Genomic DNA, 27,957 nt, shown 5'->3' on the forward strand with positions numbered 1-27,957 from the left:
GAAACACCGAAAATATTTTTATTCAAAAGTTTATTTCTTACTTAGTCCTAACACAAAGACTAGCTTAGAACTAATTTGTAACTTAGTAAACAAATGTTTAATTGTACAAACATAAATAAGTTTTATATATAACTTAAAATACTTAACTACAAACGATCACTGAGAACAGTTAAGTTTAACACCAAACGAAAACTCATATTATTTTATTACATCATTGTATAAAATTCCAAAATAAATGAGATTACAAACTGAACACACTTATTAACGTATAAAACGGTGTTGAAGTTCGTATGAGTATCAATATTTTATCGTAGCACACCATTACAATGTATTTGGTGTCATAATAAAAGAGATGGCAATGTTCTCGTTTTCAATTTGTTTCCTAATGCGCGATGAGTTTAGAAGTCAAAGTCGTATGGACGTTGGGGGCGCCTCTGTCCTAGGGGGATGTTGACTTCCTCCGCGGAGTGAAACACCTGCGCCTGCGGCCGCGGGGACGGCCGCGACTGCTGCGGCTGCGGCGCCGGCCGGCGGGGGGGCTCCTCCTGGAACATAAAAATTTAAAGAATTTGGAACACACTTGTCTTATTACACCTGCTTATTTTTAATATGAGTATGAATCACATTTTTATATCGATTAACTGAATTAAATTAGCTTTTCACCAAAAAAAAAAAATAGGGTCTAAAAAGGATTAAGATGCCATGAATATTATCACTCCTATTTCCAATGCAAAACAGACAGAATCAGAATTTTCGTTGGCCAACACATCGTTAATTAATTGAGAAAAATATTTACAATTCATTGAAAAATTATTTCCAACAATTTTTATGAACAATGCCTGTTTGCTTTCAGAGGAGAAATACAAACCCCAAGACAACCCGGAGCAGAGTTCTCTGGCGCAGGTATACGAGGAATCCCCAAGTGAAATGGGTTAAAGGATGATGAAGAAGAAGATGGATAGGATCCTACCTCTTCCTCTTCTTCCTGGTCGTATCTGTCGTCCCTGTAGACCTCAGCTGGGTAGAACCTGTCGGAGTACTTCAGAGACACGTTGGGTTTCCTCTGGACCTCCTCCTCGTTGATGGGCCGGTACAGGTACTCGTTAACGAAGTGGTATTTGGCTGACTTCTGGCAGATGTTATCGTGCGTCGGCGGCATGCAGATCAAATGGACCTGGAAAGGAATATTGTTTGATAACTCAGAATGACTGGAGTGGAGGAGATACAGTAGGATAGCTGATCATGGACTCCGACGCCCTATGGCGCGGAGATAACTGGTCAAACGTTATAAGAGAAAGACATTTTTTAAAATCAATTTTCGAGTGGGTCAAATTGAGAAATCCCCCAGAGTAATGCCAGTCAGACGACAAAAAATATCAAATTACCTGGTGGAAAGTGAAGCCATCTGGGCAGATCCAAGAGTGCTTCACGCTGTCCTGACAATAGTGGAACACCTCGCAGTTCAGCTCCTGGTCCGCGTAATAGCCGGTCTGCTTGCCGACGCAGTCGAACTTCGACTGCTGCAGGAGTTGAGATAGACGGTCGGGTTCCTCCTTCTCCTCCTCAAGCTCTTCTTCTACTTCTTGCAGCTGCTGTTGCTGGAGTTTTGAAGGCAGTTGGCGTTGTTCTTGTGGCTGTAAAAGAGGAATTAATTAATTCATATAAATTAAAGTTGGTTTAAGGTTTATAGATCTAAAATATATCTAACTTAAAAAAATATATTACCAAGCAGGCAAACAGGTATACGGCCCATCTGATGGTAAGTGGTCACCACAGCTTATCAATGCCTACAACACCAGGGGTGTCCCACGCGCGTTGCCTACTTGTAGCCTGGGATCTTTTGCCACAGTAACCTGTATTACACAGCCACTCTCATCCTTCCAGCATACAGTAATGACGTTCTTATTAGGTACTTTCTATTTCATAGCCACAGTTTAGTGAGGGTCATTTAAAATGGCTACTATTTATCATACGTCTATATCTTTATGCACTTATACAAATAAACCATTATTATAAAAAGACCATAATGCAAGTAGCTACTTAATACAAAAAGTGTGAAAGTTAATGCTTTATCGAAGCTCATTTGAGAGAGAGAGCACTTAAATCATCACTTTCTCTCGCAGTGGACGTTGACCACTGTTTGTATTTGTTTTAGATTTCTAGATTACCTATATAGGTATGTGTGTCATCTAGAATATATGTGTGTGTGTGTGTAGCAATTTATTATTTCTGTATACACATATGTCACTAGAGTTTTATTTTTCTAACGGAGTTATATTCTCAAAAATATAAATAAATAATAATAGGATAAATCACACAGATTGAGCTAGCTCTAAAGTAAGTTCGAGACTGGTGTTGTGTGATACTAACTCAACGATACTATATTTTTTAACAAATACATATATAGATAAACATCCAAGACCCGGACCAATCAGAAAAAGATCATTTTCCATCATGACCCGACCGGGGATCGAACCCGGGACCTTTCGGTTCAGTGGCAAGAACTTTACCACTGCGCCACCGAGGTCGTCGAATATAACATTTGATGAATTTCCAGGCGGATTTTGTGTATCTACTCTTATTGTATAGGTTTTACATAAGGATGGATAAGGATATCCCAGCTTCTTCCAATTGATCTGCAGTGGTGTAAGCCAAACTTGAACCAGGTAGAATTGGGTATGATCCTACTGTTGCGTCTATATCTATTGGCAGCTCTTCTTCTTATCGAGTGGTATGACTTACTCGATTTCTAACTAAAACTGGTATAAATATTTATCCAAATTATCAATTGAAATATATAATTGCTTACAACATTTATATTAAGTAGGCTTTTGGTTGCTGCATCTTTTGGTATCCAGTATTTATATTTTCTGGGTCTTTCCACGATCGTTAATAAGCGTCAAGGACCAGGGTCTCCTAATTTTTCGTCACCACTTTATACAGACCATTGGTACGCATTCCTTCTTTACAACGTCAAGCCAGCACTTTTGCGTTTCCTTCTTCTATGATGTAGTGTTTACCTTTCTAAGCGGTGGTCCTCTAGCAGGTTGCCTTTGCTCTTCCAAGTAGACCTGCTGTGGCGTCGGCCTGGCTTGCACCAAGTAGGGCTCCGGCTGCTGGTCCTGCGCCTGCTGCCGCTGCTGGTAGCCCGCCAGCTCGGCCAGCGACGGCGTGGGTCGGAAGCCGGCTGGCAGCGTGTTGGGGTACGCGGTCGGGCTGTACGCGCGCGGCCTAAGGTTGCGGGTTTCCTGGAAATAAGGAAAAGTTACATTTAAAGCTCATATCCATATTTTTTAATAACCTTTTGAATGTGAAACCATTTATAAGCTTTTATTTAGTTTCACCTCTTCCGATGCTTGCTTGTCTGATACTAACCAAACCTTGTAAGTTAGATAAGTACTTATTTTGTTGTGTTCTACAAACTTGAAATTTCCCACATCGCTACAGTTGCATTATTATGATAAGCGTGACCTAATGGTGCACCAAGGATTGGCTCCCAACGAGTGAACTCCTCAACGGTTTACAGCACGGACATGGTATTTTTCTTGTCAGGCTTTAAATGCCACAAGATCTTGTCGACTGACAACAATAAAAGCTTGTGACAAAAATTACATTCTTGTAAAAAAACATGATTATTATACAAGTTTTTTCGTTTCACAAATTTCGCAATCATCTGTTTTGTAGTATCTAACTACAGAGAGCATTAACATTTAGTGAATGATAAATATGTGTTTGCTTGTGAAGAAATAGAGGCAGGTATAGGTAGACAATCATTTGACAGGTACTTACACACTTTACACAACAGCATCTAACATTTACAAAGGTTCAGGTCATGTCCGTAGGGTCATTGTGTGTCCCTAGAAAAACTATTTGATGCATAATAAACTTACTATAAATATTTATGGTAAGCCCTTCTGGCATAATAGGGACCAACACTGTTTGAATGAGTATCTTTCGGCATTTCTTCTCAGCAGTGGTCGTTCCGAAATGCTAGTATTTTGGTAGCTTTGGTAAACATCATTTAATTTAGAATATGACGTGAAAAAGTGCCTGTGAAGGCCTAATTTCTGAATAAATGATTTGATTGATTTTGATTGATTGATTCATGATATCACAAGTAATAAGCAGACAATATGGCCAAAAGTAGACTGTCTCTCTATTTTTCTAACTAGGTACTTACTTATGTCCGTATAAAAATCACTTTAACGGTTCAATGATTGCTCCGTTTTGGTGTAATAGAAGGACAAACACACTTCTACATTTTAAGTAGATTGACAATAAATAATATCACAACGGTAAACCATTTATAACCATACTAGCTGGGCTCTGGTGCTTCGCCCCCGTGGGAATTATGTAATTCGACATTAGGTAATTTTATATAAAACAAGTGAGTAGCCATGATGATCGAAACAAACCTATTACTTTCTAAGCAAACAATGAAAGCAGGTAGAAAGACAATAATGTTGCAATTTTATCGCGCATTCTACAAAATGTAGATCCGTATTGCGTAATTTACGTAATTACGAGCAATCAACGTGAAACATTGGAACGCGAATGCTGCGTGGAAACCAATGACAAAGAAAAGTATTCACTAGTTAGCCATATTATAAACTAGACGCGGGGTAAAAATGTTTATTATTGACTATATTCAATAATGCCTACTATCAAATCTAACTCCGTTATTTAAAAAAAAAAGTGCAAGCATACTTTAATATAAAGCTAAAATATGTTTCATTATCGCACTTTATAATAATATGGTCTTTATTAATGTTATTTAAATAAAAGTTATACAATAGATCTAAATTAAGATTTGAAATAAAATAAAACAAAGTTGATATTGACAGAAAGAGACAAAACATTATTTACATAATAGTATGCTTTAACTTTTTATAAATATAACAGGACACCTGTGTTGGCAGCTCTTGTAAAAGCTGGTACGCGATGAGCACACAATATATATAACGCTTTGATCCGTTTCTGTATTTCGAATACGCGTTTCCCTTACTCGTACCTATGAGCGAAATGTTTATAATTTTCTGTCTACAGTGAAAACAGTCGGACATGATCAATCGTGCGGGACGACGTTGGAGCGATGTATGGATGTAGGTAATTATTTAATTGTAATTAAGTGTTACTGGAATTATGAAATGGCTGCCGATTTCTGGGGAAAAAAAAAATACTTCCAAGGCCGCAAAAAATCACACGACATGCGAGCGATATTACTAACAGCGACCATCAAGTACAACGAACCAAAACGTATGCACGATTTAAAATCTAGGTACGTAAGATTTAAAAGTTCAAAATAACCCTCAAAATACTCGTAGTGAAGTAGTGAAAAATATACCTGGCTAGGTACATAGATAAAAGAAATCCTAGGTAACTAGGTACTTAGTTACAATATATTTTTTCTCCTTTATTTCTGGTATTTTCTGTCTAGGTATTGCTGAGCAGAGTTCTCTCTTCTTGTACTCTATTCTTCTCTATTCTGTGATGATCTTATCGACGCAACACTCATTGAGAATCTGTCGGTCGACAAGTCGAGCAAAAAAAGCGGCATTAATTTGACCGTATCAGGTAAATATCTATTTTGTTTCATAATTGATTATCATCATCATATCATGATTGTTGGCGGAACTTGATTTTTTATTTACTGACCAAATGATTATTAGGCTGACGTTTTAAATAATCAATTCCCTTTTTTAATCATTTAGTGATCATTTAATTTGTTTCATGCTTATGTGTTTATAGCAGCTACAAGACTAGTTATGGACACTTCAAAATTAAAAAAGTGCGGAACTTTTTCGCAACAAGCAAAAACCACTAAACGCAATACAGTTTGCTTCACGATAAGAAATAAACAAATAAAGTATTGCTTTCAACTTTCACTGTTGACCTTGTCTCGGACATTGACTCGTATAAAATTGCATCTCCTGTTGTAGATACATAGATAGGTAAATATTTTCGGTCACGTCACAATCGACAATCGATCAGAAATTGGCGGGAAATCACTTTCGTCGTTGTCGTCGTTCGTTGAAACAGAAAGTTCGTTTTTCTTCACTGTTTACTACTTACTTAGTTTTTGTTTTCGATTTGAGATTCTACAGCACTATAATTGTAGATGAACATGGCTTTACTAACTGTAAACTTTAACTTAGAAATTGAAAGTTTCTACGTTATGTATTTCTAAGATATTTTTATTATTTGCGATTGGTATTTTATGCATAAAAAAAGAATGACTGAAATAAGTATAGACTATTAATTATTACTATAGTATAGTACACTGAACAACAATTTTCGCATCAATAAATTGAAGTCGAAGATCTCAAAACGACGAAGTGGCTTAAGATTAGACTTCACCAAATACCTACGTTTTTAGTGAACGTAAACTAGGTACATAATAAGAAATAGAAATGTATTTATTAATAACATACATCATAGAAAATGAACAAAATGTTAATTTTACAAAGGTACCTACATTAAATACTATGCTACAAAAGGGTACCACTCAGCTTGTGCCGTGACGAAGAGCCTTGACGCTGATTTTCAGTGATACCAAACAGTGTAAGCATTAAACTATAGGTAGGTACTCCACTCAATCAACCACAACTAAAAATAATTGAAGTCGTAGTGGTTTAATGATCAAAACGCCTGCCTGTGGATCGAAAGGGCTCGAATCATACGTGTGCTACATGAGTTTGTATACCAATCTGACTTATGTATAGTAGTTTTCATAGTCCACTTGCTTCCGGTGAAGGAATATATCGTGAGGAAACTTGTACACTGGTTAATTATAAACTTGTGTGTGAAATGGCATACTCATTCCACTCCATTCATAGTGCCAAGAACGAGTTGTTGTGTATGTTTCATTCCACGTAATTACCAAGACCCCCAACCATGAGGAAATTAGACTATGAAGAAGAAGAGATTCTACTCAATCAGCCTTGAAGTAGGCGCCATTGCATGAGAGAGCTACTTGTGGCTAAACCATGAAGACATAACTATGATGATGAAACTATATACCAATTCCCTAGGTTCAAACCCACGACCTCCAGGTCAAGCGAACACGTGTACCCAGCAACAGAATGGTTCATTTAGCAAGGTCAAGATCACGTTGTCCAAAACGCTTGAATGACTAAGATTAATTGACAGAATTAAATTGATTGCATTAATCCATATCATATTCAATCGGCGACACGCACGATTCTGTATCACGAACACAGCGACAAACGGATATACGTACGAGTAATTACAATATATCCATGTATTCTAGACTAGACCATTTAAATATCTAACTATATTGTCAACTAAGGATACATGCAATTTCAATGCAAGAGAATATGAGTGATATCTCTCGGGAATCTATTGAAAAGGTTTACCCATCCAATTCGAAACGATACGTAACGAAATTTTCGAACACAGTTACTAACAAACAACATTGTTTAGGATCGTTTACATAGCAATATTAATAATTTACTGCATTTTAAATAATTTCTTGCCAGAACCAGCTACTTCAATGGTTCATCAGAAGCTGGCATCAAGTCAGCCCGAGTACAGGTGTTTGAAATGAGAGAGGGAGATTTAAAACTAGTTAAACGTCCAATTGTTGGTTCCCTGAGATCCTATAAAATGTAAAGGCATATATGCAGGCGTTAACGGGCATAGAAAAGGAAAGACTTGACGTATAACTTATGTTCACAATACAAACAAACGTTCATTCATCATTCATTCATCAGACATTAAACGTCGCTAAACATTTCGTCAAATTTTGCAGTAAATAAAATGTCTACTACTCAATGTTCGTACGCGTCGGCGTGTGTCTTGAGTTGATGACAGTGTGGAGCCGGCATTAGATTTGATCTATTGAAAGCAATTGCCTGTTGCTATCTTGCTGTAAATCTGAAAGTGGTTCCTACTCCTGTTGATTTGTTATGTTACGTACGATACAGTAAGAGGCGATAGAAAGATAGATAGTTAAATAATTATTTGTTATACTGTAAAATAATTATCGTACGCTTGTTACGACTAACTTTTTAATTACAAACTGTTTTATAGACGTCATTTTGTACTTGTCAATTTGTACAAGAGTAAGGTGTAGATCGATCTTGATCGTGCATTCGATTGAAGAATTTCTTTTGTGTTTTGTTATTGTCACATTATAAAGTATTAGAGTATAGTTTATTATCTTGATCAATTTGATGTAACGTGTTTAGCTCAAGCTGTATTTTAACCGACGTCAAAAAAGAGGAGGTTCTCAATTTGTCACGATATTTTTCTTTAACTAAACAAATTAGATAGGTACCTATAAGAACTATCGGTATGTACTTACGTAGGTATGTCTTTACTAGAGGTAATTATGATTGAGATAGGCTTTATGCACAATAAATAGTAAATTATTATTTACTTTGAGAAAATTGTATTTTATTCTACATGTATCAGTCTATTCGGCTATACTTATATTCAACTAGAAATTTTCTGAGGTCAATTACCTCTTGGTTGAGCGCCAAGGAGTCGTCTCCTTCGACTCCCGCGTCGGGCACATCATCGTCCTCCTCGGCTTCTGCCGCGAACGCTGCGCCAAGCAACAGCAGGCCTAGTAGGAACTGCCACCTGGAAACAACAACATTTCTTCTTTAAGACTGGATTCTCAGGAATTTACTCTCCAACACTCCGTCCACATACACACACATACATCTGGCCACAATTTCAAGCCACATGCACATGTTTACATCGCATGATGATGTTGGCTAATTATATAGATCTTCTATAGTGTAGCTTGTCTTCTATAGTGTAGCCTGAAGTTTAGCTACATATACAGTTATATGTAACTAAGTACTTCGCACGGGTGCAAATATTCTCTTGAAAACTTTTAAGATTTTTATGCGGATAGGGACAGACAGAAAGCGGGAAGCGACTTTGTTTTATACTATATTATAGTGATAGGGTACACCAATGAATGAATAAATAAATAAATATAGAAGGACAAATCACACAGATTAAGTTAGCCCCAAAATAAGTTCGAAACTTGTGTTATGAGATAGGTACTAACTCAACGAAACTGTATTCTATAGAAAGAAAGAAAGAAAGAAAGAAAGAAAGAAAACATTTATTTGCCAAAAACATGAGTACAAATAGTCAAAATGAATTAGACCTACACGTTTTACCGAATATAGGTATGCAAATATAATTAAATAAAGAGGAGCATGCTATCCACTACAAATCCAAAACAAACTATAATGAACTATAATGTACTATACTAGCCCTAAATTCTATCCGAGTCTATCATTAAAGAAATCATTTAAAGTATAATAACATTTATCAGTTAATAAAGACTTGAGGTGCTTTTTAAATAGATTTAAATTTAAGCTTTTATATTGATTTGGAATTTTGTTGTAAATTTTCGGTGCCATACATACTATGCTATTACCGAGTAAAGCAGTTTTTGATGGTCTTATATGAACATCCAAGACCCAGGTCAATCTGAAAAACATCATTTTTCATGTTGACCTGACCGGGGATCGATCCTGGGACCTCCAGTGTAGCAGTCCGGCATGGTGGCCTTTATGTTGACCACGGAGGTCGTCAAACAGTGAATAATCAGATAGACATTTCACTGACAACATACTCGTATGTACGCTGCCAATGGAATTAGTAGATACCCACTACGTACAACGGAGTACCTACTAATTCCATAACGCTGCCAAAGTAATAACAGAGATGTGAAAACCATCAAACCGGTCACAATTACCATGCGATAGAGCGCTTATCAGCACGTAATCACGGCTCTTTAGTATACTTAGCAGTGATTAAACTATTGTCTGTTGAGAATTGTATTCTTTGTAAGATAAACAAATGTAACAAAGATATTTTTACGTTGCTTTTGAAATAAGTGATTCAGTAACATTAATGGAAGGTCGCACCAGTGGATAATTTTTGTGTTGAAATGGATGAAGTATTTTACTGTGTTGATTCAAATTTAAACTTCAGATTATTCAGTTACAATCCTCATGTAATCAATTTGACGACCTCGGTGGTGCAGTGGTAAAGTTCTTGCCACTGAACCGAAAGGTCCCGAGTTCGATCCCCGGTCGGGTCATGATGGAAAATGTTCTTTTTCTGATTGGCCCGAGTCTTGGATGTTTATCTATATATGTATTTGTTAGAAAATATAGTATCGTTGAGTTAGTATCCCATAACACAAGTCTCGAACTTACTTTGTGGGCTTGCTCAGTCTGTGTGATTTGTCCTAATATATATTTATATTTATTTATTTAATGATATTCAATGTTTTTTTTGTTTAATTTTATTGCACATAATAAAATATATAAAAAAATATAGCAAACAAAAGGAAACATACAATTTAAGTGAACTAAAATAGTTAGCATATCTTATTAGCGGTCCGATTCTCATTAAGCCGAAAAAAGTTCGTTATTTAAACGTGTTAAAAAAGTCGGGAACGATTCCTTCCTCAAAAAAATTGACAGATGACATATGATATGATATGACAGCGCGGCCGCAGCGGTCGAAACGCTCTGAGAACCACCAATCACATCAATGATATTAAACTAGTTAGTTATATATGACATTTAATAAGTAAGTGGTGAAACGGGTCCTTTGGAACACTTAAAACAACTGAATTATGTCGTCATCTCATCATTCTCTGATACCATAACGTTAATATTACGAATTCCAGCCTTCTTAATTTTGGAGAAAACACAGCATTGCATAACATGATGTGGATGGCGTCTCGTCGATCGCAGTCATTCGCAGTTCGGTCGGAAATCAAATGACAGAGCTACAAAAATTAACGTACCGTTTTCTTTTCGCATTAGCAGCGGGAAAAAGTTTATGTTCTGCTGTTTATGTTCTGCTTGTCAGATAAGCCTGACTTTGAGTGATAGTAATTTATTTAATTGGGGCATTCATAAATAAATACATAGTTAAATAACTACTATATACTTACACTAGGGAAAATTTTATTGATTCGATATTAGGTACTTTTTACATTTTATAAGCCATTTGAATGAAGAGTAGAACGTACACATCATCCTAGAATATAATTATACGATAAACCTATCTATAATATTATTATAAAGAGGTAAGCGTTTGTGAGTTTGTATGTTTGAGGCGGGTAATCTCCGAAACTGCCCAACCGGTTTCAAAAACTCTTTCACCATTAGAAAGGTACATTATCCAAGATTGCTATAGGCTATATTTTAACTGAAAATTCCTACGGGAGCGAAGCCCTAGGCAACATCTAGTATGGTTATACGTATATTGCAGATAGAGAGATTCTTCTCTGTTTTATTTATTTTATGTTCAGGATGCACTTAACAATGTCGTAAATTCTGGCGATTACATAAAAGATAATTAATTATGCAAGCAACGATCAAATATATATTATGTTAAACTCCGCTATAGGTGATGATGTGTTGGCTTCTATCTCCTCTGTGTGTTGGTTGCTTCACAGCTGTTGATCGTCGGAACCCGGGGTCCGCTTTATATTTTCCATATTTCATTTGACTGATTTTTCGACTGACGACTTGCCTGATATCAACCTTCCTTGGGATGATGAATTATTGATAAAATATAGCCTATAGCAATCTTGGATAATGTACCTTTCTAATGGTGAAAGAATTATTGAAATCGGTTCGCTAGTTTCGGAGATTACCCGCCTCAAACATACAAACTCACAAACGCTTACCTCTTTATAATAATAGTATAGATTGTCCGCGTCAAAAAGTAGCGTTTCTCACTGTCTACTTTTCTTCTCTCTTCTACAGAATTACCTATAACTCTATATGCTCTCTCCACACAAAAAGTCGCCCTTCGTTTTGACTACAACAAACAAACAAATAAACAAACAAACACACTTATAACATAAAACTTGAATGATACTTAAAATAACGCGTAGAATCCGGGTCATGTTTCATTATATAGTGTCAACAGAATTTAAAAAAAATAGATTTCTCGATAACCGACTGCAAAAATAAACAGGTATGTTATGAAATGACCCGCGAAATGTTTCCATAAAATCATACACCGTGCTTTTGTAGGTCGAGTGCATAAGATGCAATTGCATCGCCCACCTGCATTGGACTTTCCACCTTATCCAGTCGGCATAGAGTCGATTTTCTAATGTTATGTATAATAGCAACTGCACGCGCACTAAATACATTACATTTTGCACCTTATGTCATGGTGTTAGTGATGCTTTTGGATTATTTTTGATTGAAATTGAAGTTATCACATACTAGGGCGCGGTTTGCGGTATTTATCGAGTGCGGTAAGAAATTATTGACTTTGTTAATTAATCCTGGCTAATTATGACATGATTCATACTTAAGTGGTAAAAAATGCATATTTCAAAAATTATTTTCTTCTTCAAAATCGTATTCCTTATGGCTGGGGCTAAACACAGACAACGACTTTCTTGGTTTGCCGCTACCTTCTCCATTTCACATACAAGTTGATAATCAACCAGTCCACATGTTGTCCTCCTCTCGTGTCACATCGGAACGATGAATTAATGTGTTTTTATTGTGTCAAGATAGAAGAAAATAGTGGAGAGTGACTTTTCTGTTATCAATAAGAGTGACTTAGGTTAAGTACTTTACTTTTTCATGTTTATCACGATCAAACTTGTAAAATACTTACCTTACAAATATAGACTGGATCTCTGGAAGTAATATACATTTTATTTGTATATAGTACCTTTTATTTGCCGTGGATGAAGTTGCTAATTGATTGATAATTCTAGGAAGTTTAACGAGCGCATTGATCTTGTAGCGGGAGCTAGGTGATTATGCTCGACCGCCACAAAGGGAAGATCTTCCCGCCAGGCTAGGTGTTGCGCCTGGGGAACCGCACGGCTCCGACGGTGTCATGTCGGAGGTTGTATTTATGCTTCCAATCGAAAACGCACTGTCTGCGCGGTCTAGGCTTGTTAGCTGTCCATAGTGAGTCGACAGTTGTGCCATCTGTCCGTAGTGTCCTGGATCACTTGTGTGGCTTGTTATTAGTTGCGTTTGGTCGGCTTTTTACATCTGCGCCGTTGTGCATGTGGGGCGTGGTAGATGTCGCCACAATCTCTTTTATATCAGAGAATAGGAGAATTCTTCTAATATAATAAATTCGAAAGCCTGTGAGGATATACGTGTGTATGTATGTTTGTTACTCTTTCTCTACTGGACCGAATGTTATGAAACTTGGTATACGGGTAAAATAAAATCTAAAATAACATATAGGGTACTTATTATACCGAAATTCACACGGGAGCTAAGTCCCCGTAATCGTTAATTAATAAATCTAAATTTATTTATTTTCAATGTAAAATACTTACTGCACAATACTGTCATAATTATAAAGTATAATATTGTTTGAAAAATAATATGATTGCTTAATTTCGTATCTCACGGTTTGGCATAGGTAAAATTTAAACGAAAAACATCCATAACGCATAAGATTTTAAAAAACTTTAGCAATTAACCAGCAAAATTAAAACTTCAACATCTTTAATATAATATCGTCGAGAACTCACTAGTTGCACTAAAATATTACCAAACCAGTTAAGCAGTACTATAGAAATTTTCAAATCGAAAATTAATTAAGTTTTGTCATTTTTCGAAATCAATTTCAAAACGCACGGCAAAGCAATAGTTTACACTACATAGTTACACTATCGGGCTTTCTCCGTCTCCATTGAGTCGTGAAATGAAAACTTGCGTACGGAGCTGGGCCGTGACGGGTGATTGTCTGCGAATCGAATAAGTTTTTTTTTTCAAAAATGTCATTTTTGACACAAGCTTTTATTGTTGTCAGAGAGATGTTATCTTTTGACAAAAATTCATGTCCGTTTCCCACGTCTGGAGCCGCTCTTGGGTGCACCATCTGGTATTTTCACATCAAATTTAAATTATACCTATAATTTATTACTCAACGCTACAAACTAGGTACTAGCATTTCTTAACGACCACTCAAGCAGATATCTTCACTAACCGATCGGGCTGAAATTTTGCACACATGATAATTAGCATGACCTGAAGACGCGCCCAGCAACGGCTCCGGACGTGGGAACTACTCAATAGACATGATTATTTGTCACACATTGAATGCAATAAGATCTCTTTGACAACAATAAAATCTTGTGTCAAAAATTTATTTTTTGTAAAAAACTTATTTTTTACAATTTCACATGGTGTGTGGCAACCATGATTAGCCGTTAGCTGACATATTATTAAATATTAAATAACAACATTAAACCCTCTTAGATTTACCCTTTCTGCCAAGAGCAAACTTAGTCTATTCAAATAATAGAACCAATGAAACAATCAAGAGGAACTTAGCAAGGTCGTATTGCGGCATCCGTGCCGTCTCAGATGAAATAAGCCACAACCACAACCACGGAAGACTGCGTGGGCGCACGCAGTACTAATAGCCTACAGAAAAACTATTTCTCTCAGCATTATTCTATACGTAATTGTATTGCGAGAATTTGGAGCAAAAGTTTATAGAAATGTGTTTAAAGGATTTTGTTTTACTCTCATAAACGTTTTCTCGCATTTACAATCGTAACCTAATCTTAACTATACTAACTAATATAATATAAAAATTAAGTTTGTTTGTAGTAGTTGAAAGTAAGTTTGTTTGTTTATATGTCTATTACCTCTTCACGATCTATCTACTCAGCAAAACTCCTTGAAATTTTGCATACATGTAGTTTGAAGTATGGAGAAGGACATAGGGTACCTTTCGTCCCGGAAAATTACTGTTCCCGTGAGAAATTCGCACGGGGGAAGCCGTGGGCAAAAGCTAGTTCCGTTTATAGATGAACGCGGTGGATTAACAGTGGCTCCGTTCCCTAGAATAAATAAGATCACACAAAGTCTTCCCGTAGATGTCGGCGAAAAGGTAACATACGCCACTAAGGGACATAGCCTTGGCAACCGATATTTATGATACAATAGCATTCCTAAAGAGAGTCGGCATGCGGCCGGTTGTTTAGTTAGTTACTTGATCTAGGCATTGAGTAATTTCTGAGTGCATTTCCGAGGTGAATACCACCGTTTCACTGTCAGCTAACGCAACCGCCCTCTTTCGCCAGTCTAACTGACATTGTCGAAACAATCTTAATGTTTTTTAATAGTCATTTTATAGAATTATCCACGCAGTTCGTTTAATCAAGTTCGAATTAGTCGTGTTATAATTTCGATTTGGTATCTAATAACCAAGTTTATGATTGACTAATTCTATTTTTGTCAATTTGAAACGTTTCCAAGGATATTAACAACTGAAGTTGTTTTTTTTTTTACCTTCATTCACGTTCAACTTACCAAAACTGTTTGTATATATGTATACCGAATACGCCAACTGTTTGGCTACAGTGTGGAGCCAGCATAAAGTGGAACCGGGCGATGTTTGCCGCGCCGCCACATAGATGACCATGTGGCGTGCATATGGCAAACATCGCAATTATTTGAAGCAAAATTACATTAATTAAATCACTACATCTTGGTTTCAAGAAGAGTGTAGGAATACACGTCGCCGGCTGGATTGAGATCTCAAGGAAGACGGCGATTTTTTATAAATAAACGCAATAAAATCGACCTCAGTGGCGCAGTGGTAAAGTTCTTGCCACTGAACCGAGAGGTCCCGGGTTCGATCCCCTAAACCTTGTAATTTAGTAAACATAAACCTTGTAATTTAGTAAACAGTTTTGGAAAATGTATAACATAATGGCATACTGTCCTCGACTTGACTTCGAGCTGATCGAAATTTGTTTCTGAATGTTTAGTGTAACATCGTGGAGGTAACAGTTACAAATAAACAAATACACATGTATTGTCTTAGCTTGTCAAAGTTTTTCAGCAATTCTAATCGTGTGGAACCCTATCTGTGAAAGTCTGTTTCGCTTTCACGGCTAAACTACTGGTCCGATTTTGATGAAATTTGGTATGCGTATGGTTAAAGTATGGTTAAAGATCCACGCTCAAGCATAGGTTACGTTAAAAAAATAATCAATTACCAAATGACTATAATGGGAGGGGAAAGTTTGTATGAAAATCGTGTCTAATCCGCTTTCGCTTAGGGTTCACGCGGGCGAAGCCGCGAGCAAAAGCTAGTTTTAAATACTTCATTATTTTATGCATTGACAAGATACCGGATTTAACCGTGTGTTTGTTATATAATTTTACAAATGTATTTATGTAAATTTATGTTAGTTTTGAGTATTCATAAATCCATTAAGGTAAAGCACGAATAAAATACCATGGAAAGAAATGAAATGAAACGTGTCTTTTTAGCTTTTATTTTGCGTATGACGAAATCTAAAAACCTTCTTAAAATGTTGTGATACTTGATTCCAGGAACTAAAGAACCTAAGTATTGTTTAAGTATTTTTCCTGTTTGTATACTTATGTGTCAAATTACACTAAAATAGAAAGTAATGTCATAATGAACTACTAATGTCATAATGTCATAGTGAACATAAGTTCACTTTGACTATCAAATTGTCAGAATTAATCAATACCTCCCTTTCTAATGAGCGAAACTTTGCACGAATGCGTGAACGTTGCGCAGTTAGTACGAGTGCTTTTATTTACCGGTATGTAAACCCAGCCATATATACCGAACCGCCAAAGTTTGGCAAACTGTTCGACGACAGTGTGGAGTAATGATCCGTAAACATGTTTCAACACAAGCTTAAGTACATAAACCACAACATCATCGTATATGTAACTTTTTATTACATAAGCACATATAAACTTGTTATCGATAACATGAGACAATCAGCGGTAGCAAAGTTCACAATTCGGGTGTTATTTAATATTTTATGACATATTATAGCGGCTTCTTTTCACTAACTTTGCCATTTACTCTGGTAAAACCGTAATAAAAAATTAGTCTGTTTTATTCCAGAAAATTTTGCTTACATCTATGCAAAATTTCTTTAAAATAGGTCCTGTAGTTTTTGAGTTTATTCATTGCAAACGAAAATATGAATATTTTCTCTTTATACTTAATATTAGAACTGAATGTTAAAGTCTATAAGTATATAACATAATATTAATGTATTTTAAGCAAAATGGAACCTTTTGCAACAAAACACCGTTTGATTTCGTAAGTTGAATTTTTGAAGGAAATGTTTGGAATTTCGGATCTATATGTACCTACAGTGAAATTATAAATATACAAAAATCTTTTAAAATTTATGAATTCAGCTTTGTTATTTTAGAACAGTTAAGTATATAGAATTTTACATTTTAAAATAGTGATCTAGTATACTTATAAAAGTGTCGAATGAATATAATTCTTCTCATAACTTTTGGTAAGCCCTACATTTCAAAAATAGCCGTCCAGATTTCACTTCGATCGCGTAACAGCTCCCGGTTATGGCGAGATGGTCCGATTCCTTCATCGATAACAGTTGCAATAATCGATGAGAACCCGATAATCGGTCCGATAGCCGTGTGAACTGTGCCGGAAAGTCATTATAATGATGGAAAATTGCGAGGTCGACTTATTATTATTGTGACATAATAAGCGTAATTTTAAAATAACAGTGTTTTATGCAAAACGAAAAATAAATGACTGAGAAGTACATCTTTTAACTATGTCAATATATGTTCAGTTATGATGTCTCTACAAGGAGTCGAAGTGTAAATATCGTTAAATAAATAAATAAATAAATAAATAAATAAATAAATAAATAAATAAATATATTAGAACAAATCACACAGATTGAGCTAGCCCCGAAGTAAGTTCGAGACTTGTGTTATGGTATACTAACTCAACGATACTATATTTTATAACAAATACATATATAGATAAATATCCAAGACCCGGGACAATCAGAAAAAGATCATTTTCCATCATGACCCGACCGCGGATCGAACCCGGGACCTCTCGGTTCAGAGGCAAGCACTTTACCACTGCGCTACCGAGGTCATTAATTTATATAACAAAATATATACCTATGTCCTGTATGCCTATATCCTTTCACGTCAAATCCACAGAACTTATATGCAGTTTCATGGCATTAATTACATACTGGACACGTGTCCTGGCCTGGTTATTGGTGTAGAGGAAAAATATACAGAGAATAATGTGTATAAGTATTTATATATTCGTTAGTCTGTTATATTTATTTTTATTTCTATCAGTATGTTTTTAAATAACATTTATGATTGGTTGGATTTGAGACCATATTTCTCTGATAGGTGATTAGAAAAACATGATTTGTAAGTTTGAAAAATCTGTTATTTTCGTGTTATCGTTACGGTTAAGTACCTAAATTTCTTACAGCCTGTCTTCATCAATAATTTGATTACTCAATTGAAATTAGATTGGTAGAACGGTAAATCTTGTATCGCGGGTCCGAGGGACACAAACAAAGTTACGGGTATAACACACTTAAAACTTCAGACAAATATCTGTGATCACAAGTACAGATAATTGCCTCGTGTAATCGAACCCGTGACTTCTAGATTGCGAACGGTCGTGGTGACTACTACGCCACGGAGGTCGTCAAAATTAATTTATAATCGCGTTTTATACACGGTAATGTCTAGCAAAGAGTTGAGAGCTTGTTCTCTCTAAAAGTCTACTGTATGACTTCGACTATTCACCATTTACCAAATCACATACAGCAATTGCCGCACCTACATTTTAAAACTTTACTGTAGGCTTGCACGTGTTCACTCATTTACCTATATACTGGTTATGTAACGTGCTACCTTTCGTGTACATATAGGTGCTTACACCAACTTAACCCATGTGTCTTGTGACAGATGTAGTGCAAGAGATAAATGGTATCGATGCTTTAATGAACTGGATGTCGTCATCTGGAATTATTCAATGTACTTACGTAGATTACAAAATGTTGTAACTATATTTTCGTTTCTCTCGTACGTGCGTTTAACCAAAATATTTTAACCGCGACATAAGATTTGTCTTACTATCTTCGGCTTCGCGTCAGAGTTATAATATCCTTTCGAATTATGAATATGGACCATACGAGTTTAGCTACTATTCCAGATTTTACTATCCTTCCAGTAGGATAAACGATAAACTACTTAAAATTATCATTCATCAAATAGAAGCGTTATTACTAAGTCGATCACTTAAATCCGGCTCCACAATGTCGCCGAACTCAGACACATGACGACGCGAAGTCGTAGTTAATATGAGTGTTTTTATTTACCGCAATGAATAACCAGCAATAAATACCGAGTTAGCTAAAGTTTGGCAAACTGTTCGACGACAGTGTGGAGCCAGCATTACAGTCATCCATCAAAACTGATTTTCAAAAATGTTTTCCATTCCGACCAACTAAACGATTGTACAATAAAATTAACATTTAAACTTCAAACGCACCTAATCATATTTCTAATTTAAGTCTCCTAAAGCAAGTTATCGACCAGTTTTGGTATTAGCATCTGTTTCGCCTTCCACAAGCGAAAATTAACATTTCTGCCATATACGGCAGTGTTTATTGAAGTTTATTCACTGTTTAGCAATGTCTCTGAGAAATACCGAGCCTGTTACATTGCTCTTTGCAGTTTAACCGGGAAATTGAGTGTCCATACTGTCCACAAGTGTCCGCTAAAGATGCGCGATGTGATAAGAAGGAAAAGTAGGAAAGTGGACCCATTATTTAAAGTGTTTAAATTATGATATACTAGCGGCCCATACCGGCTTCGCTCGTGTAATACTATAATAAATTAAACACCTAAACCTTCATCAGGAATCATACTATCTATCGGTGAAAACAGTACAAGAATCCGTTTAGTAGTTTTTGAGTTTATCGCCTTCATACAGACAGACTCGACAGAGATAGGGACTTTTTTTATAATAGGTAAGGATATTTTTTAATGGTTATAGTTTTAACGTCCGGTTGCCTAACGTCTCAACTCTCTTGGTAAATGTTTTGGTTTCCTTTCAGCTCTTTATGCTATTTATCCAATTGTCGTCTCGTACAACATCCACGGGGCCATAGCCAGTTTTATTTATTCAAACTTTATTTACTAATATGGTACAAAGGAAATTTAGAACTGGAACCAATGTCAATGCCTAGAGCTATTTACAATACAAAACGCTTGAAAGAATGATTTCAGAATGTCAACTTGAATAGCATTGCACTGGCACACAATAAAAATAAAAGATTGATGCGCATGCGCAAGATTTGGATGTGTCGATAAAATGTGGGGCCATTAACATTGTTTGAATTCACACCGTGAGCGCGCAATTAAAGTATAATGCATTCGACTGGTCCATTAATCTGAGAGACAAAGGTGAGTAAGATATTATCTGTGGTAAGGTGACTGACCTCTGCCATGGACTACGCAACTTAATTATGACTTTATTCGAATTTATTTAGCCCACTCCTGGGCAAAGGTCTCCCACTTTCATAGGTTCCTGTCTTGAGCCGTTTATTGCCAACCGCACTGAAAATTGACGCGTAAAGGCTAAAAAAATTATTCAATAGGTACGCAATATGCTGCGCTAAATATAAATCTGTCTCGGAATGCAAGAATTATTCCAATTTTATTTTTTGCTTGAAGATAATGAATAGATATGGATAAATAGCTTGAAAGGAAAGTTTCGATATTTAGTTTTCGCTGCATGAAAATCCATTAGCAAATAATTTTAAAAAATTACATGCTGCATGCATTAAATCTAAAGCATCGCCTTAGCATGATAGCAAATCTCTTCACGAGCCTGTCCGATCTAGTTCAAGGCTGTATCAGCTGCTCCCTTGTCAGATCCATGTCAAGATTACCCAATGACCAGTTTGACCAGAGTAGGGATGACATCTAATCACATTAATTGTATCTAGCAGTCTGTGAGATATCAGATGCGCACACGCTTTATTCTTATGCCGGCTACAGACTGTCGCCGAATTCAGACAGCACGCCGCACTGCCGCCGCTAATGCATGAACATTGAGTAGTTTACATGAGAGTATTTATTTATATACCGCAATGAAAAACCAGCAATGTATAACGAATCCGCAAAGTTCGAAAAACTGCACCGCGATTATGTATAGCCGTGGCCATTACGGTAAAAGCTAATTGTTCCACGTACACGCACACTAACCACAAAATTTTGTTTAAAAAACAAACCTTACGCGACATCAGCGCCGCTCCTAGCGGCGGATTCGATGGCGTTACCCCATTATCTCTTCAAAATCCCAACAAAGAAACAAAAGGACAATCATCTTTTTTTTTATAACAATTCTTAGCAGCCAGTATTTGAATAAAAATATTTTATACGCGCGCCATTGTCGCAACGGTTTCAATTCAATTGTTAGTGATTTGCACTTACCCGCGAATGCCCTCTGTGAGATAAATTACGAAACTTACGATGCGCACGCGCTTCTATTTCATATGAGGTTGACAATGAGGGTGTCATATCAAATTGGGAAATGGTGGCTCTAACTAAATCGTAATGACACCGCGAGGTCGGATGTTTTCACAGCGATTGTGAAGGGTGAAGGACAAGGCTAATTTGCGTGGTTGTATAAAATATGTACCAACTTTATTTAAAGTTTTTCTAAAAAAAGTGAACATCAAACTATGTATAATTATGATGTAACATGAACATGAGATCAGGTATGTATACACAAAATGAATTGACCCAAAGGTGTTTGTTTTTCAACCCCATTCGTTTCATATCTTTAATCTCGCAACTCCACAAAAGTTTCCACATATATACTTTCGCCGGTTAGATACTTCTGTCTCCTTTATTTTATCTAGACACAGAAGACAACCCCGCATTAAAAAAACTTATCAAAATAAGTTGTTCAACAAACGCAAAGTCACACAAATCGCGACATTTAATAATAGACCCCAAATAATTAACATTCATCGAGCCAGTAACTACAAAAATCATTATACAGTTAGCCAGATTTTCACGCTAGATTATCCAGCACGCAACTCATGCGCCTACGCAAGGAAATCGGTTTATTTTCGATGTTTTAATTGCGGCCTCCAATGTTCACTAGAAAACCGTGCGGAAGCGCCACTAACAAGTAACAATCGATTTAACAAACATAGAAATCGATTGTACAATTAAGCCCAAGCTTCAAGGACGGGAACTTAAGGCAATGATGCAAGAAGTGGTGGAATTGAATAGGCAAGTGCGTAAGATAAAACATGTCATTAGCAATTCGTAGATTTGTACATCTGGTATTTTTATCACATTACCATAGCTGTTAAGGACTGCAGTATCGGTGACATTTTTTAGCCTACGAGTATGTTGTGTCGTACTGCTATTAAGTAATGGCCACCCCTTCTGTTTGCCGTCATTCTTCAAAGAAGCACAGGATATCGTTGAAACAGTACCAATCACATTTTATATATTCGCCTACCTAATTGACTAAAACTTAAAATCCTCTATCGTTATACAAATCTAGAATACACCATGTATTTGAAGACAAATTCAAATAATTTATTCAGAAATTAGACCTTCACAGGCTCTTTTTCACGTCAATTTTTATATTAAATAGTTATTTCTCACAAGCTACAAACTACTGCCATTTCGGAACGACCACTGCTGAGAAGAAATGCCGGAAGGAACTCATTTGAACAGTGTTGGTCACTATCATGCCAGAAGGGCTTACCAATATTATTGTTTGACAAAAATGATTATTATTTGAATTGCTTAGAAGTTACCTAATCCACATTACAGACTTCGATGTGGTGTCCACTGTTGAAAAATATTGTAAATCTCGTATGAAGGCAGGGTGAATCACTAGTTCAGGCATATTTGCGATGCGATCATAAATAAATAAATAATAATAAATAAATAAATATATTAGGACGAATCACACAGATTGAGCTAGCCAGCTAGCCCCAAAGTAAGATCGAGACTTATGTTATGGGATACTAACTCAACGATACTATATTTTATAACAAATACATATATAGATCAACATCCAAGATCAGGGCCAATCAGAAAAAGATCATTTTCCATCATGACCCGACCGGGGATCGAACCCGGGACCTCTCGGTTCAGTGGCAAGAACTTTACCACTGCGCCACCGAGGTCGTCAAAATGGATCACGTAACCGTAGGTAGGTAGACAATGATGCATCGTTTAAACAATGCTTACAGGTTATAACTTAAAAAAAATAATGTAGGTATTTCAGTTATTGTTTCACTTAGCCGTGTTTATGTAAAAATACATTCATGTATTCGTTCTTAACGAAGACAAATTGCCACTGTTACTGTGCCTATTATAATAATGAAAGAAGGAGACCATCAATGAGAAAACGCGAAGTAGAGCTACTTACGCTATAAACTCTACTTACTAGTTAAAGTGGGTGAAATATTTAATTTTGAAAAGTGATTGAACCTGATTACCACGCAACCAGAAGGTCTACCACGAAACATACAAACACGTATCACGATACTCTTTTCCCAAATCGTGTACGTATCTTGTAAAAAAGAGGGGTGGTGTGGTTATGCGCAATGACGTGCTACGTTACTTAGGTTTCATGGTAGCCCCCCCCCCCCCCAGAGTACATTTCAACAATTTTCTTCGATTTTTATGAAGTTTTAACACAGTACATATCTTCACAGTAAATCACTCTGAAAAAATTCAATCGAACGCATCGATCGATATAAGTTTTTCGATTGTAAAAGTAACAAGAATGGAAAAGTTTAATGAACTTTTATGTGAGATTTGGGCTAAAATGTTTTTATACATTGAAGTCATCCATTCTTTATATATACATGTTAACGCTTGATAATAAAGAATGTAGGAAAAACCCAGAAAAAACTTGAAATATATATAATAAATAGTTTGTTTAAAGACATTCCATCTTGTTAATAAGAAAAGTACAAATAAACTGTACAATAACATAGCTTCTTATCCCAGCTGGATCCCTGTCCTACAGAAATAAATGAATGAAGAAAGCGTCTCAGTTCACACACGCATTACGCAAGCCGAACTTTGCATTGAGCCCACACGTTACGTTGTCTGCCTGTCTGGTTGTTTGCATAGTAATACCTTCGATTATCTCCGCGTAATGAGTTTGCACTTATGCACATGCATATTATTGTTTAATTTTCGTGAACCACATTGCGCGATATATGACATTCTTATGGTAATTGTGGTTGTCAGTGAGATGAAATCAGTTATAATTTGACCTTTTTAAATGTAGTCAGTAAAATTAAAGCCCTTTGTGGCTTGATGACTAAAAATATTATCCTGTATAATATTTAAACCACTTCAAACATTTTTTTTTATGCTCAATGGCACACAACACACATCAACATCCATAAAAAATATAATCAAAATGAAACATAATATTTTTCATTTTTATTATTTTTGATAAGACTGGCCAATTTGTATGGCAATATTTTTGTCTCATTTTTCAATTTTTTGGATGTCGTCATTAAATCTGCTATGAAAATTTTGCTGGTGTTAAAAAACTATCCTGTACTTGTAGGTACTAATGACAAATGTTGAGCTCTTGATGTCTGAATCCGATTCACATAGACATACATTTTGTTAGTAGAATTTGTTATTTTTATTTATTTAGGTTTAATTAATCTTATGTAGTTCAGTAATTCAGTAGTTTAAAGTATTTCAGTATTTTTTAAATTATTTTAAATATTTCAGTATTTTTAAATTATTTCCATAAATTGTACCTTTATAATTTACAAATCATTGATAATATAACTGCTAGTTTGGCCATGCGGAATTATTTTTGTTTTTGTGTTTAATGAATGAATTCCAATAATCGAACATAAGCTGACCAGTTACCTGGACCTTTTAAATTGAATTCGTGCACTTTTCCAGTCGGCATGATGATTAATTATATTAAAATACTCGTCGCCATGGAATGTAGTCACCTAAGCAATAAAACAATGGGGGACGGGAGGAGACTGATTTATTTATTCCAATACTGCAGGTGTATAATTGTTTGCTAATTAAGCTCGATACATCACAGTTTGGAGCACAATTTCTTTTTACTTTTAAAACGTATCCGGGAAAAATTGTGGAAAAAATATATTGTGTCGTAACATTGACTAGATAGTAGATAGTTACGTTTAGTGTAAGCACTAAATCTATACAAACGTAATAAAAGACTTCATTTCAAAATACAATTCAGTGATGAAATGGTCCATTAGCTTTTGATATCTACTTTTTTTTTGTTTTTGTAAAGGTTTATTACACATTTTGTCAGGCCAAGATCATTTGTTACACGCCTTGGGATTCAAAGATTATCAAAGATGTTCGGATATGAAATTATTTTTGGTGCCTGCCGCCCACGGGTTGTAATGTTTATTTGAGATTCATATATGAGTATGAATTATGTATACAGTATTATCTATGAAGGAAAGCGAAGAGTGATGTCTTTACTTAAAGACATCACAGAGTGGACGGGAGCCAAAACAGTAAAACAAATTATTCAGACTAGCTCTGCATAAGATTTAACTTAAGGAGCTGACAGCCAATATTCAGTAATTAATAGGCACATCAACAAAGACTTTTTTTTACTAAATGCTTAACCTATAACGACGAGCTCGGTGGCGCAGTGGTAAAATGCTTGCCTCTGAACCGAGAGGTCCCGGGTTCGAACCCCGGTCGGGTCATGATGGAAAATGGTATTTTTCTGATTGACCCGGGTCTTGGATGTTTATCTATATATGTATTTGTTATAAAATATAGTATCGTTGAGTTAGTATCCCATAACACAAGTCTCGAACTTACTTTGGGGCTAGCTCAATCTGTGCGATTTGTCCTAATATATTCATTTTATAACATTTTTACTGGTTTTCAATACACCTTTCCAACTTTTGTTTATGCTATCTTTATTATCTAATGTTATTTGCTAACACTGGTGTCAGATTTTATTTAAATGGCTTAAGGACATTATAAACTTTACAGATGTAAACCATCATCTACTTACTGTTTCCTTTACCGGAATGGTGTTTTCCTTTACCGGAAGCATGTGGTGGGTGGTGGTCTATGAAAACTATTTACTGTACATTATGAGAATTTTGATTTATACATTTAGGCTATCTGATACTTTATCAGTAAACGGTAGAATACGTCTACGTAGGTATTCTATTTCGTTTTCTTGCCCTCGGGATAAAATAGGAAAATATTAGTAAGTAGTTATATATATATTAAACAAATGGATCAGTGTGGATGTAGTTAATGTTGGTTGATTTTAATAAGTAAAAAAAAAAAAGATATTTCCTAAAAATCTGCATCGAGTTTAAACGTTGTAAATTGAAATCAGAGACGTTTTGTGTCATGTCATACAAAGTGCCTTCTCATGTTCTGTTAGGGATCTTTAAAATCCTGTTTGTTTATTTTTTTCTTTAGCGGAGTCATTAAACTTTTATTTGAAAATGAACCCTGGTGACCCCGGTCACCTCTGGTCCTGCATTATTTAAAGTTGCTCATAAAAACGAGACTTTATCAAATTAAATACAGTAATATTATTGTTGAAAAAACTGTTTTATTGAGCTTTTCTGCACTGACTTACACAATTACAATTTTGATCAGTAAACATTCTTTGTTTTCTGAAGAAAACAAAGAATTTAAATTTAAAATTGTAAACTAAATTTTCGTTCGAGGTAACTAAGTAATTATGGGAATTGGGAAATTCCTAAAGGTTTAAAATAGAGTTGTAACTTGCAAGATTGTAAATCGAATCGAGTTCGCATTTCTCGCATGCACACAATCCGACTGGGCAAGCCGGAACATTGAACCACGGAAGCAGTTAACAAAATTAACTCTAAATCTTACAATATTCAGTACTATACTAAGTAAGTACTAAGCTAACTCACAAATTATGGCATCAAAGTCAGCAGGAATTGCGTGTAACGAAACATTAGCAGGTATTACTAACATTACGCGATCCACGCCAATGCGACGTTACACGCGAATGTTTATGTAATTTTTTTATGTGGATGACATTGTGCAAATATTGTCGCATGCATGACCAAGTGGAAAAACTACTATATCCGTAACTTGTTCGTACTGGGTAAGTACTTAATATTCAAACTTAACCTTTTCACGACTTACCTAATGAAACTTAACAATGTTTTTAACTGATTTTATAAATGAGAAAGATTGTAGTATTTAAATCTATCGATTTAATTAGTTATAGCACCTGTCTTCGTGCGCTAATCTATGCTATTTTCCCATGGTCTATGGGTGCAATGGCGATTACGCGCTACACTGCTCTCTGTAGAAACTGCAAGTAATCTGCCATAAGTGCCATAATAGTGAAAGTGGGGTTTCTCGAATTACAAGTTCATTAATGACGAATAACAATTGTAGTTTTTGTTGCACTCTTGTTTAGTATATGATTGAGTATAATGAAACATCTATCGTAATTCGTAAACGAATGAAGCATAAGTTATATATAACTCACATACCTACCTACATATCAAAATATGAAATCTGTCGATCGGTTGATCTTAAAGCTTAAGTAGGTATGTAGTAGGTACCTAGTTAATTTATTTTGACTTTTAATCGACTTAAAAAAGTAAGAGGTTCACAATTTGTCGCGATTTTTTTATACTTACACAATCTGCAGAACAATTTATGTGTGAAAATCCTTAAAATAATTTAAGGATTTTCAAGATGACCCAAGTTATTTTTCTGATTTGTTATGAAAAAGATTGCAAATGATGTGATGACTGAATACTTTTAAGTTTAATTGAAGTCCCAATAAAATTTTAATTTATCAAAATATATTTACCTCGTGTCCATTTTTGCACAAATACGTTCCGTTACCACACCGCACGTTTAAAAATTGCGCGTTTGACGTTTCGATTGGCGGGAACGCGCGCAACTGACGGCGGCGCGCTTTCTCCACGGCTTATAACCTGCGGGGCTGCCGGGGGAGAAATGAAACCATTTGGCAATGATCGGCCAAATTCTGTAAAATATCATATCAGATGACCAATTGATTCATTTCGGACAACTCCGA

General features: G+C 35.7%; 1 protein-coding gene across 1 annotated transcript; it reads right to left on the reverse strand.

The window, feature by feature from the left end:
- Positions 1-13: 13 nt before the first annotated feature.
- Positions 14-27,860, reverse strand: LOC128672942 (transcription factor SPT20 homolog). The gene is made up of 6 exons (XM_053750483.1): positions 27,727-27,860; positions 8,487-8,607; positions 3,021-3,248; positions 1,386-1,634; positions 971-1,174; positions 14-545 (listed from the first exon to the last, which is right to left on the reverse strand). Exons 1-6 carry the CDS (start codon positions 27,735-27,737, stop codon positions 399-401), a joined length of 960 nt encoding a protein of 319 aa, XP_053606458.1. The 5' UTR covers positions 27,738-27,860; the 3' UTR covers positions 14-398.
- Positions 27,861-27,957: the final 97 nt, after the last annotated feature.

Source organism: Plodia interpunctella, chromosome 1 (assembly GCF_027563975.2).
Source record: "Plodia interpunctella isolate USDA-ARS_2022_Savannah chromosome 1, ilPloInte3.2, whole genome shotgun sequence".
NCBI classification, from domain to species: domain Eukaryota; kingdom Metazoa; phylum Arthropoda; class Insecta; order Lepidoptera; family Pyralidae; genus Plodia; species Plodia interpunctella.